This window comes from Carlito syrichta, unplaced genomic scaffold, assembly GCF_000164805.1.
Source record: "Carlito syrichta isolate Samal-C Ts95f unplaced genomic scaffold, Tarsius_syrichta-2.0.1 Scaffold305267, whole genome shotgun sequence".
Classification (NCBI taxonomy): Eukaryota; Metazoa; Chordata; class Mammalia; order Primates; family Tarsiidae; genus Carlito; species Carlito syrichta.
The window spans coordinates 88763-104498 of NW_007249363.1; the positions used below are offsets into that span (position 1 = coordinate 88763).

At 34.7% G+C, this 15736-nt stretch overlaps 2 protein-coding genes across 2 annotated transcripts in view; one reads left to right on the forward strand and one right to left on the reverse strand.

Moving 5' to 3' along the window:
• The window catches only part of ZNF804B (zinc finger protein 804B), a 614329-nt gene that overhangs the window by 27834 nt on the left and 570759 nt on the right, over positions 1–15736 (forward strand). The window lies entirely within an intron of this gene.
• Positions 9825–10652, reverse strand: TEX47 (testis expressed 47). Its single transcript, XM_008061462.2, has one exon. The coding sequence runs from the start codon at positions 10650–10652 to the stop codon at positions 9891–9893; it is 762 nt and encodes a 253-aa protein (XP_008059653.1). The 3' UTR covers positions 9825–9890.

The following is a 15736-nucleotide window of genomic DNA, read 5'->3' on the forward strand; positions in this document are numbered from 1 at the left end:
TGAAATTGTTTTGTTTCTGTTAAGACATAGTCATGTTACTTACATAGCTTTAAATGTCTGTACAGTCTGGCCCCATCTGGTTCCATGAGTAACTGTCCAGACTTATTTCTCCCGATTCCCCTATGTACTTCATTTCTTCCAACACAGTATGGTTCTTCCTCTACTTACCTTTAGATTTTAGAACATCCCTCTGCTACAACATATACATGAAGGGGACCCCCAAAAAACAGAATTATCTTTTGGAGGTCAGGCTACTTGTAGTGTCGGCTTCCCCTGCTAGGCAAGTGTTTGAGGAACTCATTGGCATAAGTACCAGCAAGCATTGTTGTGAGAGGCTGTATTCAGCTTCAGTGTAGTTTTTTTTTTTTTGCTATTCTCTGAATGTGTTTGCCCATTTCATGATGAGTGATTTATAAGCGCACCTGCCCAACCCATGCTGAGTTGTTCAGCAGTTTTTTTTTTTTTTTTTTTGAGTTGGAGTCTCACTCTGTCACCCAGACTGGAGTGCAGTGGCCGCTCCCGGCCACCACAGCCTCGACCTGCTGGGCACCGGCGATCCTTCCGCCTCAGCCTTCCGAATAGCCGGAATTACAGGCATGCGCTACCACGCCCGACTGATTTTTTTGATTTATTGTAGAGATGAGGTTTTGCTGCCCAGGCGGGTCTCAAACCCGCGGGCTCAGGCAATCCACTCACTTCAGCCTCCCAAAGGCGTGGGATTACAGGCTGAGCCACCGAGCCTGGCTTGTTCAGCAGTTTTTAACCAAAAATGGCATGACCCCTTGCCCCACCCTTCCTATTCACCTGAGAGCTCACCCTGAGTGACTTTTTTGTTTCCCCGATTGCAAAAAGTTCTCAAAGGGAAGCATTTTGCCAATTTGGAAGAGGTGAAATGAAAAACCAGCAGAAGCATTAAAAAAAGCATCAAAATTGATGGTTCAGAAACTGTTTAGAGCAATGGAAAAAGCACCTAGATAGATACAGTGCATCAAACATAGTGTACTTTGAAGGTGACTGACGTTTAAACATGTAAAAATAAATATATAATTTTTATAAACGAATTCTGGTTGTGTGTGTGTGTATTTCTCCTATGCCCTGAACTTGCCTCTCCTGCTCCTGCTCCTTGCCTTTTATTTGGCTCCCTTTTATTTAACTTTCAGAAATCTCTGTATCTTTCTTTCCTTAAATCAATCCCTGATGCTCTAAGCTAGAAAAAGTTAGGAAACTACTGCAACTATATATCAGATGATAACAATTAAAATTGTTAAACAAATAAGGAAATATTATTATAATTGTTTAATTTTCCTTTGCGTGTCTGAATGGAGGGAGAAAGAGCTTGCATTCTCTTTAAGGTAGAAATTATTCTTATTTTGCTGTTTGCACCCCCTGATGGTTGGCAAAGTGCCTGATGCATTTCTTCAGTTCACGCTTGCTCCTAAATGCACAGAGAGAATGAAATTTAATGTCTGTCATGTTCTCCTAGCATCATTTGAGAGAAGCAGTAGGCAAGCCATAGGAATATAATACCAAAAACCATCTTTTCAACCTCCATCTTCATTGCAAATGAAATAAATGCTATATAATGAATTTGTTCTTCCACAGTCCCTAGAACATGACTGTGCATATAGTGGGCAATCAATAAATAATTCTTGGATTAACATTTGAATGACTTTTATTTGACTAAAGAGAGAAATTAAACTCAGTAAGCACTACTGATTTTATTTTTGGCAGTACTGAATGCAGATCTAAGATTAAAGGGGAAAAGTGGTAGCAGATTTCAGACAAAGAATATCTTTGGGGAAATTTCTCCTTTAGTTTAATTTATTTTAGCTTATCAAAGTGTGTTTATTTTGGTTTCTTTCCTAAAATTGCTTACTTATATCAGAAAAAACATGTGAGTATCTAGTCATTTCAACAAAGAATAAGATTTAACACAATGCCTGTGAGCTATATGTCATCTAAAAGCATCAGAAATGGAAATATTAAACAAAAATTATTCCAACCAGGTTGGATTTGAAGAACTTGAAGAATGCTTCTTTAATGTGGATTAAAGATTGTTTCCCTTTCTAGTAGCTTGCTCAGGTGCTCTGATAGGAAAGAGTACTTTAACTCAATAAAATGGGGTATGAGCTCTTGTACTTGGCTTTAGTGAGCAGTGATATGCAAATATGAAAGTTTGACTGAATCACTTCCAGAATACATTCTTGGCATCTAAATTAGATTGGAAAAAAATGTAATTATATTTTATCTTCAAGTTGTGGATTACAAGTCAGGATTGCATACATAAGAGGTCTAGGTATAGGTGAAGTTTTGGACCTCCCGTTAGACCTCACTTTGTCTGGATTAGAATCAGGTACTTTTATTGATGTTATGTACCCCTCCTCCCCTGGCAGTGTCCTTCTACTGTCAATTCCTTTTTTTGTAGTATTATGATAGGGTTCGGGGTTCACTTATGAGTGAGAACGTGTTGTACTTAGTTCTTTGTTTCTGTGATAGATAGCTAAGTATGATAGATACTGGATTCATCCAAGTTGTTACAAAGTCCATAATTTTGTTCTTTATGACTGTGTAGTATTTCATCATGTATATGTACCACATTTTTTAATCCAATCCAGTTTTGATGGGCAGCTCCACTCATTTCATATTTTTGCTATTGTGAATAATGCTCCAATAAGCCTGCATGTGCAGGTATCTTTTTTGTTGAATGATTTGAGTTACTCTAGCTATATTCCCAGGAGAGAGATTGCTGGGTCATAAGGAAGGCCAATTTCTAGTTCTTTTAGAAATCACCACACTGATTTCCATACAAGTTTTTATATGGGTAAAACTGGAAACTTTAGATAATGTATACAACAGTTATATTTTGACTTCTGCTATTTTAAAAAGCTCTCATGGGTGATGGCCAAATCCAATCAATCATATAAGAACATTTTACTATATTGAGATTGCACAACAATTTTGATAAAAGTAAAATTAACTTTATGGAAAAATTCCTACAGATATTTTAAATGATTCCTTTTCTGAGGAGGCACTAAATGTACAAATACTAAAAATAAGCCATAGTAAGTACTTTTAAGATGTCAGCAAGGAGTTGAGTATGTACATAAACAACAGCAGTGGGGAAGGGGCTTGCTAGAATGTGGTTGAGTACCACATACAAAGAGGACAGAGAAGGGCTTCTTGAGCTTGCCATTCTTCACAGAGGAAATGAAATTTAATCAATAAACAGAATTTTTACTTTACTAAAAAAAATGAGAAAATGTTAAAGGCATAGAGCATGGAAACTTTGGGGAACTATTACAGAGCAAAATTTGAGAAAAAAAGAGAAAAGAGAAAACTGGAAGGTGAAACTGGGTGGTTAGGTGAGCAAGGATCAGAGAAACATGGCTGTGCAGATCATAACAGAATTTGTTTTTAATCCTGGAGGTGAAATGGAAGCTATTGAAGAATTTTGATCAGGGGAATAATATTTATTGAGTGCTTACTATACTCAAACTACTGTGAACTTAATTGGTAACCAAATGGTGAACTCTGAATAAGGGTTTAAACATGCTTCTTTAAAGACATTCCTTCCTATTGATTTAAGGGCCTTATTACTAGGAGTTTACATGTATACCTGGAATTGAAGAATCTGAGAATGTTCCTGAAAAGATGAGGTTTGCACAAATTTATTGGAGTGAATCTAACTGCTTACCAAAATGTGAACTTTGTAATAAAATGTTTAAACATTCTTATTTACATATGTCACTGTATGATAGCAACTTTATACCATTATTTTATGTTTCAGCCATAACCTGTCCTAAAATGCAAATGCCATTATCACACTCCTTTTGCAGATGAGGAAACTGAGGTATAGAAAGGTAAAGAAACAAAGCATAGCTCTATAAAGTTGTAGAATCTGTTTTCAATTTAGCAATTTAACTCCAGAGGTGGTGCTCTTAAAGCTTATATTATACTGCCTTTATGTTTGATAGAAATATCATATAGACTGAAAAGACAGAGAAGAGGAAAAGGAAATTTGAATGAGGGAGGTGCCAAAGGACACAGAAACAAGGCCACATAATTGCTGTGGAAAATGAACACTTGAATTGACAGCCAATAATAAAAAGAAAGGGAGGAATATGGGAGTTTCAGATTCCTGATATAGCAATTGTTTGGAGAGTGATTCACTTTTTGACAAAATGAAGGGTAGTAAGTTGAAAGAATAGTGGTGGTACCTTCTTTCATTTAGGTCTCAGTTTGGAGACTACTTCCTTGAAGAAGGCTTTTTGACCACTGAATGTAAACTGGACCCATCATCACTGTCAGTGGTATGACTTCTTTCACAGCACGTACAACTCTCGGAAATCATCTCTATTTTTTTCATTTAGTCCTTATTTCCTCTTCTAGAATACATGCTCACTGGAAACATGAAATTTGTCTTTTTTTTTTTGAGTTGGAATCTCACTCGGTCGCCCAGACTGGAGTGCAGTGGCCGCTCCCGGCCACAGCAGCCTCGACCTGCCGGGCTCCGGCGATCTTTCATCTCAGCCTTCCAAGTAGCTGGAACTACAGGCGTGCGCCACCACGCCCGACTGAGTTTTTTATTTATTGTAGAGATGAGGTCTTGCCAAGTTGCTCAGGTGGGTCTCAGACCCACGGGTGCAGGCAATCCATTCACCTCAGCCTCCCAAGGCGCGGGATTACAGGCTGAGCCACCGAGCCCAGCTTGTCTTTTTTATCATTGTATCTTTAGGGTCTAAACAGTTCTGGAAACAACATAGTTGTACAATAAATATTTGTTAAATAAATAAGTGAAGATAGAATCATGTATTTGAAGTCATCAGCATTAGGTCAGAGTTGAGGTCAGGACATAGACTGAATTGGATTAGAGGAGCATGCAACTAGACCAGGGAAAGAAAAGAATGCGTCACAGCACTATTATTCTCTTTATATTCTCTCTGGGGATAAAAGATGATTCTTTCAACTGAAAATTATAGGTGAACCAGTTCTATAAATATTCACATTCAGTTTAAAATGGATCTTTTTTTGTTCTAACTTTTATAGCTACTTATGTTTAAATCAAGTATATTTGGTCTAAATTATAAAGCAAGTCTCTTTTAAGTTCCAGTCTGTATAGGAACTTACTAGAAACACTATTTAATTGATCTAGAGTCCAACCATTGTTAGAAGTTAACAATGAAACAAATAATCAAAATAAAATGTATTGGACTTGGTTTTTCAATGAAATGAGAAATAGAGAATAAACAAGTAATAAAAATTACTTGTTTATACAGCCATTCGACATTAGACCAGCTAATATACAATTATTCTTAGATGTTAAAAACTGCCCATAACAAAACTGAAAATTCTAAAATTATAAGAGAAAGTGAATAAAGACATAATTTGCTTAAAATTATTTACTTGTAAAGGAACTAAGATTTGTACAATTAAAGTTGTGAAGTGAAATAGGAGATTACTGTTATCTTACTTTTATTGTTACTACTGTTATAGTTTTATACCAGCATACTATTATACTTGCTTTTACTGTTGGCAAAACTCCTTGATATCTTTGGGTCACAGAATCTTTATCTGCAGAACAAAGGGAGAAAGCAGATATTTGTAAAGTACTTGTTTGAGTTTTATCTCTATGCTCTTAAAATCCGTGCATTGTATTTATTATATAAATCTTCTCAGCAGTTAATATGAAAATTTAAATAATTGGCCACAAGGGGGAGAACTCTAATTCTACATTAAATAATTTAATAGAATATGGAATAATCTCCAAAGTATTTTCTACATGAGGTTGGTGATAGGCTGCCTCATTTACACTTCCTCATGGAAGTTAGGGAATTCTACTGCTAGAGATAGGTTTAACTTGATTGAAATGTGGTTTTGTGCTACTGAAGTTATGATAAAGTCACAGGATGTCAAAATCTATTTGTATTAAGTAATAATGCTCCACGAAGAGATGCAGATGCCTCTTTTATTAAAATGATGATAGCAGAATTTCAGAATTTATTCTGGGAGAATTTTTTATTTAGAATAATATTATTTCAGTTATTCTTCAAGAAATCTATAACTTTACTGAATGTCCCCAGTCAATTCTGCAACAAGTGTAGAATTATCAACGCAGCAGTCTGTTGTAAAGTATCCATATAAAAAGAAAAAGATTAGAATGACAATGCCCATACAATTTGAATGTTATATGTACATTGACTATATGTGATATGTATTGTATGTTTTATTGTAAATAAATATTTTACTATAAGGAGACTAACTTTCATTGAGTGGATAATTACCTTGTGAGTTTTACTAAGATTTATTGATCCACATTTTTGGATTTCATCAAAGTAAACCATATTTGTAAGTTATGAATATAAAATTTCTGGATTTTATCGAATAACTATACATACACAACTCATTTAAAGACATTGTGACAAAGACATTTAAAGACATTGTGACAATGACATTATTATCTCAATAATGCATTTGTTACTAAAAAATATTTGTATTTCCCCCTCAGAGGCAATGTCACACTCTTTTTAATGTGTTCAATGACAGCAGATCATTCTTTGAGAGTGAGTGTAGTATTTAACAACAAGAATTTCTATGAATAAACATTGTATATTAAAGTTACTAATAAAGGTGCATAATAATAATAATTTTGGGATCAAAAATTAGATGTAACTAAAATATTTAAGCTCTCTTTGATTCATATACCTACTTCATTCAGTTGTCATAAAAGAGTCATAAAACAATTGTCAGCAATGGTTTTGTCACCGGAATAAGTATAAATCCTCCTAAAGTGATTTCTGTGAAGTGTAATTTTCATCCGCATAAATTCAGACTGATGTGTTTCCTAAAATAAATAAATAATGAAGTAACTCATTTACTTTTAGACATTTTGTGTTTAACTTCCAGTTATTTTCATAGTTGAGGCTTTATAAGTTCTTTAAATTCAAAATTGCAATATACTAAGTAAGTTGGCAATATTAACATTTAGGGTTATTCTATAACATCATTAAAAAATGATTCAAGTGGTTAATGATTTTCTTTGGTTTAATGAATTGGTTTTTTGTCAGTATTTTTAATACCAGAAAGTATTGTAGACCAATATTCTAGGCAGTATGGTAGATACACACATATCCAGGGACTAACAGTGATTGACCTTACTAGTAAGTATTTACTAGTAGATATGCAAGAAATTTTTTGGTACATAAATTAATGACTAATAAGTTTCATAGGACAGCTTACATATATATAATCTATACATATATATACACACACACACATATATATATATATAATTTCCCCCCTTATATATTATTATTGTTCTGGACTACTGTATATTAATCCACTCAATACATAGTGACTTTAATTAACAATAGTTACATATGTTGTTCACAGATCTGCAATTTGGGCAGGACTCAGTGGGAACAGCATATCTCTAGTCCACATAGTGTCAGCTGGGCTGGCTTTTAGGGTTAACTGGAAGGCTGGAGTCTAGAATCAACTGAAGTCTCACTCACATGTGCAATGAAAGATATTGGATATTGACTGGAATATTAGTAGGGGATGTCATCTGGAAACTACTGGACTGCTCACAGCACACTGTTGGAATTTCAAGAGCTAACACTCAAGAGAGCAAGGCAAAGTGTACAATATTTTAATGACCTAGGCTTGGAGATCACATGGAATCACTTTTGTTGTACTTTATTGCTTGAGGCAGTCATCACAAAGGTTTGCCTGGATTCAAGGAGAGAGATTTAGAAGCCATCACATGATGGGAGGAATATCAAGGTCATGTTATAAAAAGACCATGTGGGATTGGATATGTGGCAGTGACCTTTTTGAAAAATATAACGTGCCATAATTTCATATTTATAAATATATAATTATTATCCATATGACTAACTTCTATTCACTTGCTAGCTTTAGAAAGTATCATTTCCAAAGAAAATTCACCCTACTAAAGAAATTTTATCTGCTCCAATGAACATTTATTATTCATTTTCTCCTTCCTATCTTTGTTCATTCTGCTAAGTATGCTGGTCTTCCCTTCCAAATCACTTTGTACATTCACTCAAATTCTGGAAAAAACTTATATATATCTTCAATAAGTATTTGTTCCTTTTTCCCCTAGAAAACATTTACTCTCATCTCCACTAATTTTGTCACAATTCATTTACTATTGATGGGCCCCTGTGTCTTTTTCATAGTCCAAAGAGTAGATAGCACATTACTGACTAATACCAAGTATTTAATATTTTCTAAATAGGTACAAATTTTTAAAAGTATTCACTATCAATAGAGGAATTGTTTCTCATTTTATCAAAAATATTTTTTCTCTTACTAAATAAAAAGGAAAGATACTTCAAGTATATTTAAAAATGAAAAATACCACTCTTTTAAATTATTTGTTACAAAAACTGAAAATAGGAATAGTCTTTTTAAAAATTTGATTCTGATATGAAACAATAATGCCAGGTTTTCTGCATGTGAAAAATGTGAGATGCACACTGACTTTTTTTTTTAACTCCAAAGAAACCAAATTTCAAATAAATAATAAAAATGAAACTAAAATGACATCAGCATTTCCTCCATTAAATCCAAAATCTGTTTTCTAAGATATTAAGGTGATTTTGGAAAAATATCATTGCAGTAGTTAAAATATTGATGTCATTTAATTGTTTAAGCAAGCTAAACCTTTTTAAACAATGCAAAAGTATTAATTTTGAATAAAGAAAGAGAGGGATCAACTTGATATTGATCACATAGAAATTATATATAATTAGTTTCTTTCTAGGAAATGAATTGAGAAAATAACCAGTTTGTTTATCTTCCAGGGAGTCATGTAGAAATAAGTTTCACAAATGGGCAGTTAATGACTTCTGTGTATCCTGCCATATCTCTTTTAGAGCTGAGCAAATGCCTGTAACATAGAGGGATGCTCAATTAATGATATTAAATGAAGGAGTGTGAAGCCAGCTGATCATGTATCTTCTTGTCATTGCAAATGGCTATAGTGTTCTGTAGCTTTATACTAGTCTCAATATTCTTGATTACATAGACTAAAATATGTGAACTGTGAAAATATTCCAATGGGGAGATTTTGTTTTTTGAGTGCAAGAATCATACAGTGATTACTTGTCCTCTCAAAACCCTTCCTAAATTCTGCTACTATATAATAATTGTCCTGCTATGTTATATTGTTTATGTTATATATTATATCATAATTATTTTAACAGATATTTTTAAGGTACTTGCCTCTAAGCTTAGGTTACAGTTACTTAAGGGTGGAATTTTTTTCCCTAGCTTTTGCTCCCTCAGAACAATGTACTTCTGCTGTGTATTAGTGTCTATTCATCACTGAATGAATGAATTAAGGATAATCTGAAATGTGTTTATCTTTTCTCATCCATACTTTTCTTTCAATAATTGCCATTTCCAGTAATGGGAAACTGTCAGGGGAGGGGGGATGGGAATGGCAGTTAAGGGAAACTGCTAGGGGAGGGAGGGGAATACCTTGTCAACAAGGTTACCTGCATAATCAATGTTTGTATACCTAGCCCTGAATTATACCCCACATCTTTATAATTAAAAAAATAAAAATAAATAAAAAATTACTCTTAAGGAAACCCCCCAAAATAATTGCAATTTCAACTAAATGATGTTAACATTTAAGAATTTATTAAAGCCATCTATTACAATAATGTATTGAACTTGATATCAGAACAAGTAGACTTTTACATTTAGCTCGACATACTCTGCAGAGATGAATATATTACCATTGTGTATATTGCAGTGTTCTGTTCCTTTTTTTAAGAGAAAAGCAACTTTAGAAATATTTTCCTTTTATTTAATTAGCATAAATTCCTTAAGAGATGTGAGCAATTCACATCTCATCCCTAGAAACAGGAAGGAGCAGGCCATACCACCTCAGAGTCCAAAGTGACATCTATAGGTCTGTCGTACATGTTTATGAATGTTGCTGGGTCCATGAGTTCTTCTGATTTGCACAAGTACTTTATGATTTGTTCTGAAAGGAGTAGATCAGGCACAGATTGGTGCAAGTTATTGCCTGGTCCTTTAGTGCCCACTTTAGCAGTCTTACAAAGGTGGAGTGACAGTTTATGAGTTTGGGTGAGAAACTCTGTGATGACCTCTTTTAGGGACTGTGATTGTGTCACATCATCGAGATACATAACTGGAACTTTTATTACTGAAACATGCCATTGCATAAAAAACCTTGTTGGGATGTTATGGGAAATGACTACAATTTTCATTTCTTGGATAAAATATTCTATTTCATTTTTTTTATGACCAATATAATCTGAAATAATTCGGTAAAGCGTACCACTGGACGACTCAAGGATAAGCAGCAGGGAAGTGGGGTATATAAGCAATAATCCTGTCACTGCTTCTCCTAGGTGTTGTTTCGAAATTGTGTGAAACACTTCTTCATAGTATTCAACAATTTCTTTTCTTTCCACATTTACTTCTATTCTGGCTACTAGAAACATCCTATTAAGGAGGAATTTCTTTAGCTGTAGTCTTTGTTTCTCCTCTTGAAAGTGCAAGTAATTGCTACGGGGAACTTGTGGCAACAGAAGAGGTTCCAATGGATAAGGTTTTTTGCTGGTCTTCCGGTTATGGACTGAGAAGGACATGATGATGCTTCTTTATTCTTCTGGGCGATGCCACTTTTATCTTATCATGATATTGATACTATCAGGGTGCACCTTTATTGATGAACTCTTGTTTTATTTCTTCTGACAAAATAGAAAGAGTAAATCACCGTTTGTCAAATGCTACTGAATAGCAAAATTGCTTTCCAGTGTTATCGATAAACATGTTTGAAATGAAAGAGAATATTTAAAAAGTCTCAAACTATAGAGATTTTTAAATGTTTACAATGAAATAGCTAATAATCATATCCTAGGGAAAAAAAATCTCTAAATATAATAGTGATTGTACATTGTCTTTTGTCAAAAAGTTTAAAAATGGTATTTTTATGGCAATTCTTCCCATTTCTTTTATACATTTAACTGGTCTATAAAATTTTTTTAAAAGATCTGGGGCTTTCTAAGTCCTAATTAGCTTAGTTAATTTTTATTTAGGACACTACAGGTAAATAGCGTTGCTTGGATAGTAACAGTAAGCATTTCAAGTGACAAGTTTTCATTGTTTTTCCCCTACAAACGAATCTCAGAAATGACCTTCCCCCCCCCTTTTTATTTGTTGTAAGGGCTAAATAAAATGACCTCATACTTTACTCTTCTTACACATCTTTTTTTGGGAGTCTAGGTCAATTTAATGTTTCTTTCTTTATACAAGTTCTTCTTTCATTTACCTGTCCTCAAAGCCTGGTGTCCTCCATCAGGCTTTCAACTGCCAAGCAGCTGGTGCTTGCAACTGCCCTGTATTCTGACTTCTATAGGGCATCAGTGCATTAGAACCTCAGTGCCATTAAAGGGTCAGGTGCACTCGCCACTCCCATTTCTTAATTTAGTGAGCGTATTTTAACAAACACCTCAAAGTCACCCAGAGTCACTGTACAGAAAGTCCAAATGGTTTATTCCTGATTGGCTTGTGTTTTAGCCAGGTGCATTTGCAAGTCAGACAGATAGTGAACCTGGACAATCTTTTTTGTGTTTTTTCTTTCTGGCAAATAAAAGTATGATTGTAGAACTCCTCTGTTCTACTTAGACACTAATTAAAGACTATATAAGAGCACATATCTGAATCTGTGTATGGTGAACGTATTATAAGACAGTTTTATAATAATATATGGTTTTCTTTATGTAATATGAATTAAGTTATTTAAAATTAAAAATATTAATACAATTTTAAAAAATTGCATCCTTATGAGTTCTGAACAGTAGTCTCAGAGCAACAAGGTTAGAAAACACTTTAATTTAAAAAATTTAAACCAAAGAGTACTTTCTCCTGCATTTTGTGTTATCCAAATTAGTGACCTGGTTTTAATAATATACAGTAATAAGTTATCTAGGAAAATGGAGACAAATAGGTGACTTAATACTTCTTTAATTGTGTAATACATAAAAAATGACTATACTTCCTCACTGTGATTCACTTCACTCCCTAAGACAATATAATACTTCCCAAAGTGTTGACCTTGTTGCCAAACCTTGTCATTGCCCTATCTAAGGATTGTCTCACCCACATTCTTCTTACTGTTGTGCAGAATGTGACCATATTGAACACAGCCTCCATTATGGTCTTCTCTCCTTTCCTGGTTTCTATGATACTGTACTTTCCTGGATTTCTTCCCAAATCTCTATACATGGCCTAGCTCAATTCCTTCTTACACCCAACTCTGGACAGTGCTTAAAGCCTGTACTAATCATGCAGACCTCTCACTCTGCTTTCTCGTCCAGCTAACCTAGTGCCATCTATGTTTTTTGTGAGGGCAGATAGGTGGTGCTTAATACCATTGTTATCTTTAGATTGCATGACTGACACTGAGGCTTGATCATGGAGCTTTCCTGTGGAATTCAGCTATAGACTAGAAATCCTTTTCAATCTAAGGCTCCAGGCAGACACAACTAGTTGTCTGGAGTTGACACAAAAGAAAAATCTAAGTTTCCATTCCAGAATTTTATCTGCATAGAAGACTCCCAAATTGTTGTCTTAAGTCACTTATTTATGACTCTTCTCTCCTTGAATGTAACTTTTTTTTCTGTCTATTTGAAATGGCAACATTTAAATAATTATTTTCCCTATCTTCCTTCACAAATACCTCACTTGTGTCTAAATTTTTTTTAAACATATTTTTTATTATAAAATTGTGGGGTACAGTTAATAGTTAGGTATACAAATGTGCATCATTTAGGCACCCTTGTTATTAGGGGGTGTCTCCCCAACCCCAGACAGATATTGACTACTGTTAGTCCCACCCCCCTTCCCCTCCCTACTCCCCCATAGTTTCCAACCACTGTCAGTCCTTTCTTTATAGTATTATGGTAGATGTTCAAGGTCCACTATATGAGTGAGAACATGTGATACTCAGATCTTTGTTTCTGTGAGAGATCACTCAGTATTATAGACTCTAGTTCCATCCAGGTTGCTGCGAATGCTTCATGATTTTGTTCTTTTTCATGGCTGCGTAGTATTCCATCGTGCATAATTTAATATTTTTTTCCTCTCAGATCCCAAACCAAAATTATTGGTCTTATCTTTTCATGTTTTCATGTATACCTCAATTCTATTCTATTACTAAGTTTTTTTACTTACTTTGATAGACCTTATGAGTGCTTGACTTCCACTACTTCATTCACAGTCTAACCTATTTATTTGAATTATAATGTCATGTAACCTCAGTATTTCTAGATTTTCCCACCCAACAAATTCAGCTAAGGAATGAAACTATAAACCCGTATGATAAAAACTGATTTATCATGTTAAAAGAACACTGATTTTTCAAAGTCTTCTCTGCTTACTTCTCCTCCATAGATGCCAGGAGAGGATACTTCCTTCTTCACCAAGTCTAGAGTGATTTCAGGCATTTATTTCCATCACTCATGATGGATTACACCAGAGAGAATGTGGGGACAAGCAAGAGTGTGATGTGCTGCCTAATATGACAACTAATCAAAGTCAGTAGGAGAATTTACAAAGCACTGCTACTCAGGAGCCCCTTTTCAGTGTATAGACTCAAATTAACCTTTTACACTCATAAGTAACATATTTCCCCTTCATGAAACTGTTCTTTATCTACAGCACAATTTCCTCCCAAACTTGGTCAAGGACTATCCCTCAAAATAAGGCTTACTGTAGAATGTACTGCCCTGCCTCAAACTTCTATGGACTTCATTGACATATCTTTTCTGAATACAATTTCTCAAAAAATAAAAGATCAGCTGTTTTAGCAAATTAGAGTGATGCACAGTAAAGATTTAGACAAGATTTTTGATTTATCTGATCAGATTCCCACTATCATCTTAGGTTCCCTAACTTGGGATAAGTAATAAAAACTATTTCATAGTTCTGCTTGCTTATTTTATGGCTTTGCTATCTGTCCTCCAAGTCTGACTAACTTTCACTGATTCTTCTGAGTTACTTTTTAAAAGATTTCTATTTCCACTGGCATCACAACTTTGATGCCTGCCTCTTTCTCTAAATCATCGCTTCTCTTTTGATCAGTAATTTTCAAACAACATCTCCCTGGTGATTATGTGTCTTGCCACTTTTTTGCTCCTATAAAATGGGACTCAGTGATAATCCCCTCACGTGTGTTTTTTGTTTCCCCTTTCTTTCATATAACTTGTTTCCTCCGATATAAACCTATAGAAGAATGATATTTCATCATAATAAACATATAAACTCCATAAAAACTAAGTCATCTCTTCTTAAGAAGAGTGATAATCTTTTAATAAAAAATATGAATTGTCATTTCTATGAGTTCAAAGTCTGATAGCAACAATATTGTGCTTCAAACTAATACATTTAGAACAAATAGTTTTTGTCATCATAAATAGCTTGACCTACATCTTTATTTCATTTTCCAAAGTACTTTTTCATTTCTCTATGCATTTTTTGTCATTGTTTTAAGTCTCCGCATTGTAATTTCATTGTTACTTGGCTATCTGAAAGGTTTAAAGGCAACTAACTTTGTTTTCTTGCCTGCTGGAGACCAGCTCCAGCTGGGTTCAGGGTACCCCAAAGGTGGAGACGGCGTCAGTGATTGGGGGAAAGGAGAGAGAAAGAAAGAGACTGGACTCCAGTCTAGTGCAAAAGCGAATGAGTATTATTGGGAATTACAATGGGTCTTTTATACACAAGTCAGATGTGGGAGGGGCATCCCCCACCCACCAGAAAACTTAATCCATGAAAACTTAATCAATGATTGCCTTTAAACCCTTTTCATATGACAATCTTAAAATCCCATAACAAAGGATAACCTAATTCATGACTGACATATTCTATAAATCTTTTTCATCCTAAACTGATTGATTTATGCCAAGTTAAGCAATTCTATAGAAGCTTAAGTATTTACTTTACAAATGAAAGTGGCCCATCCCAGAATGTTTGGAATGTGGCCCAGTCCAAAGTTCACAGTGGGCTACCTGCAAGTAACCCAGTTGCATTCTTTCAACAAAATGGTTGTCTTCTAAAACCATATTCTACAATTTACACCTTCAATAAATCCTAAGATCATGACCCAGAAGCCTGTGACCAATACTAAGGCTCTTAGATGTGACACAAGTTTGAATTATAAGTTGTGTGAAAGCCAAAACTGCAGTTTGTGGAAGAATGGGAGCAATGAGCTTCTAAAGTTAGCTTGTGTTCATCCCGGTCTCAGAGTTTTTATGTTTTGAGCTCACAGGAGCTTAATCTGGTTATTGCTGAGTAGAAAGGGGGAGGAAATGAGGTCAAATAGCTCCCAAACGCATCCTAGTGGTCTCGGGGTCAACGGCCCTTCCTGATCGCTAATGCTCAATGGGCCTCCATGGCTGGCTCCCAACAAAAAAAGATACAGAAGGCCACTACATAATGATAAAAGGTTCACTCCATCAACAAGAAATATCTATCCTAAACATATATGCACCCAACATAGGAGCACTAACTTTCATAAAGAAGCTTCTAGAAAAACTCAAGAAAGATATTGACTCTAACACTATCATAGTTGGGGACTTTAATACCCCACTCACAAACCTAGACAGATCATCAGGACAAAAAATCAGCGATGAGATCCAGAACCTCAATGTGACTTTTGACCATATATTTAATT

What these genes read in the sequence shown, in the direction of transcription:
- TEX47 (XM_008061462.2), bottom strand. Translation starts at nt 10,652, where the DNA reads ATGTCCTTCTCAGTCCATAACCGGAAGACCAGCAAAAAACCTTATCCA.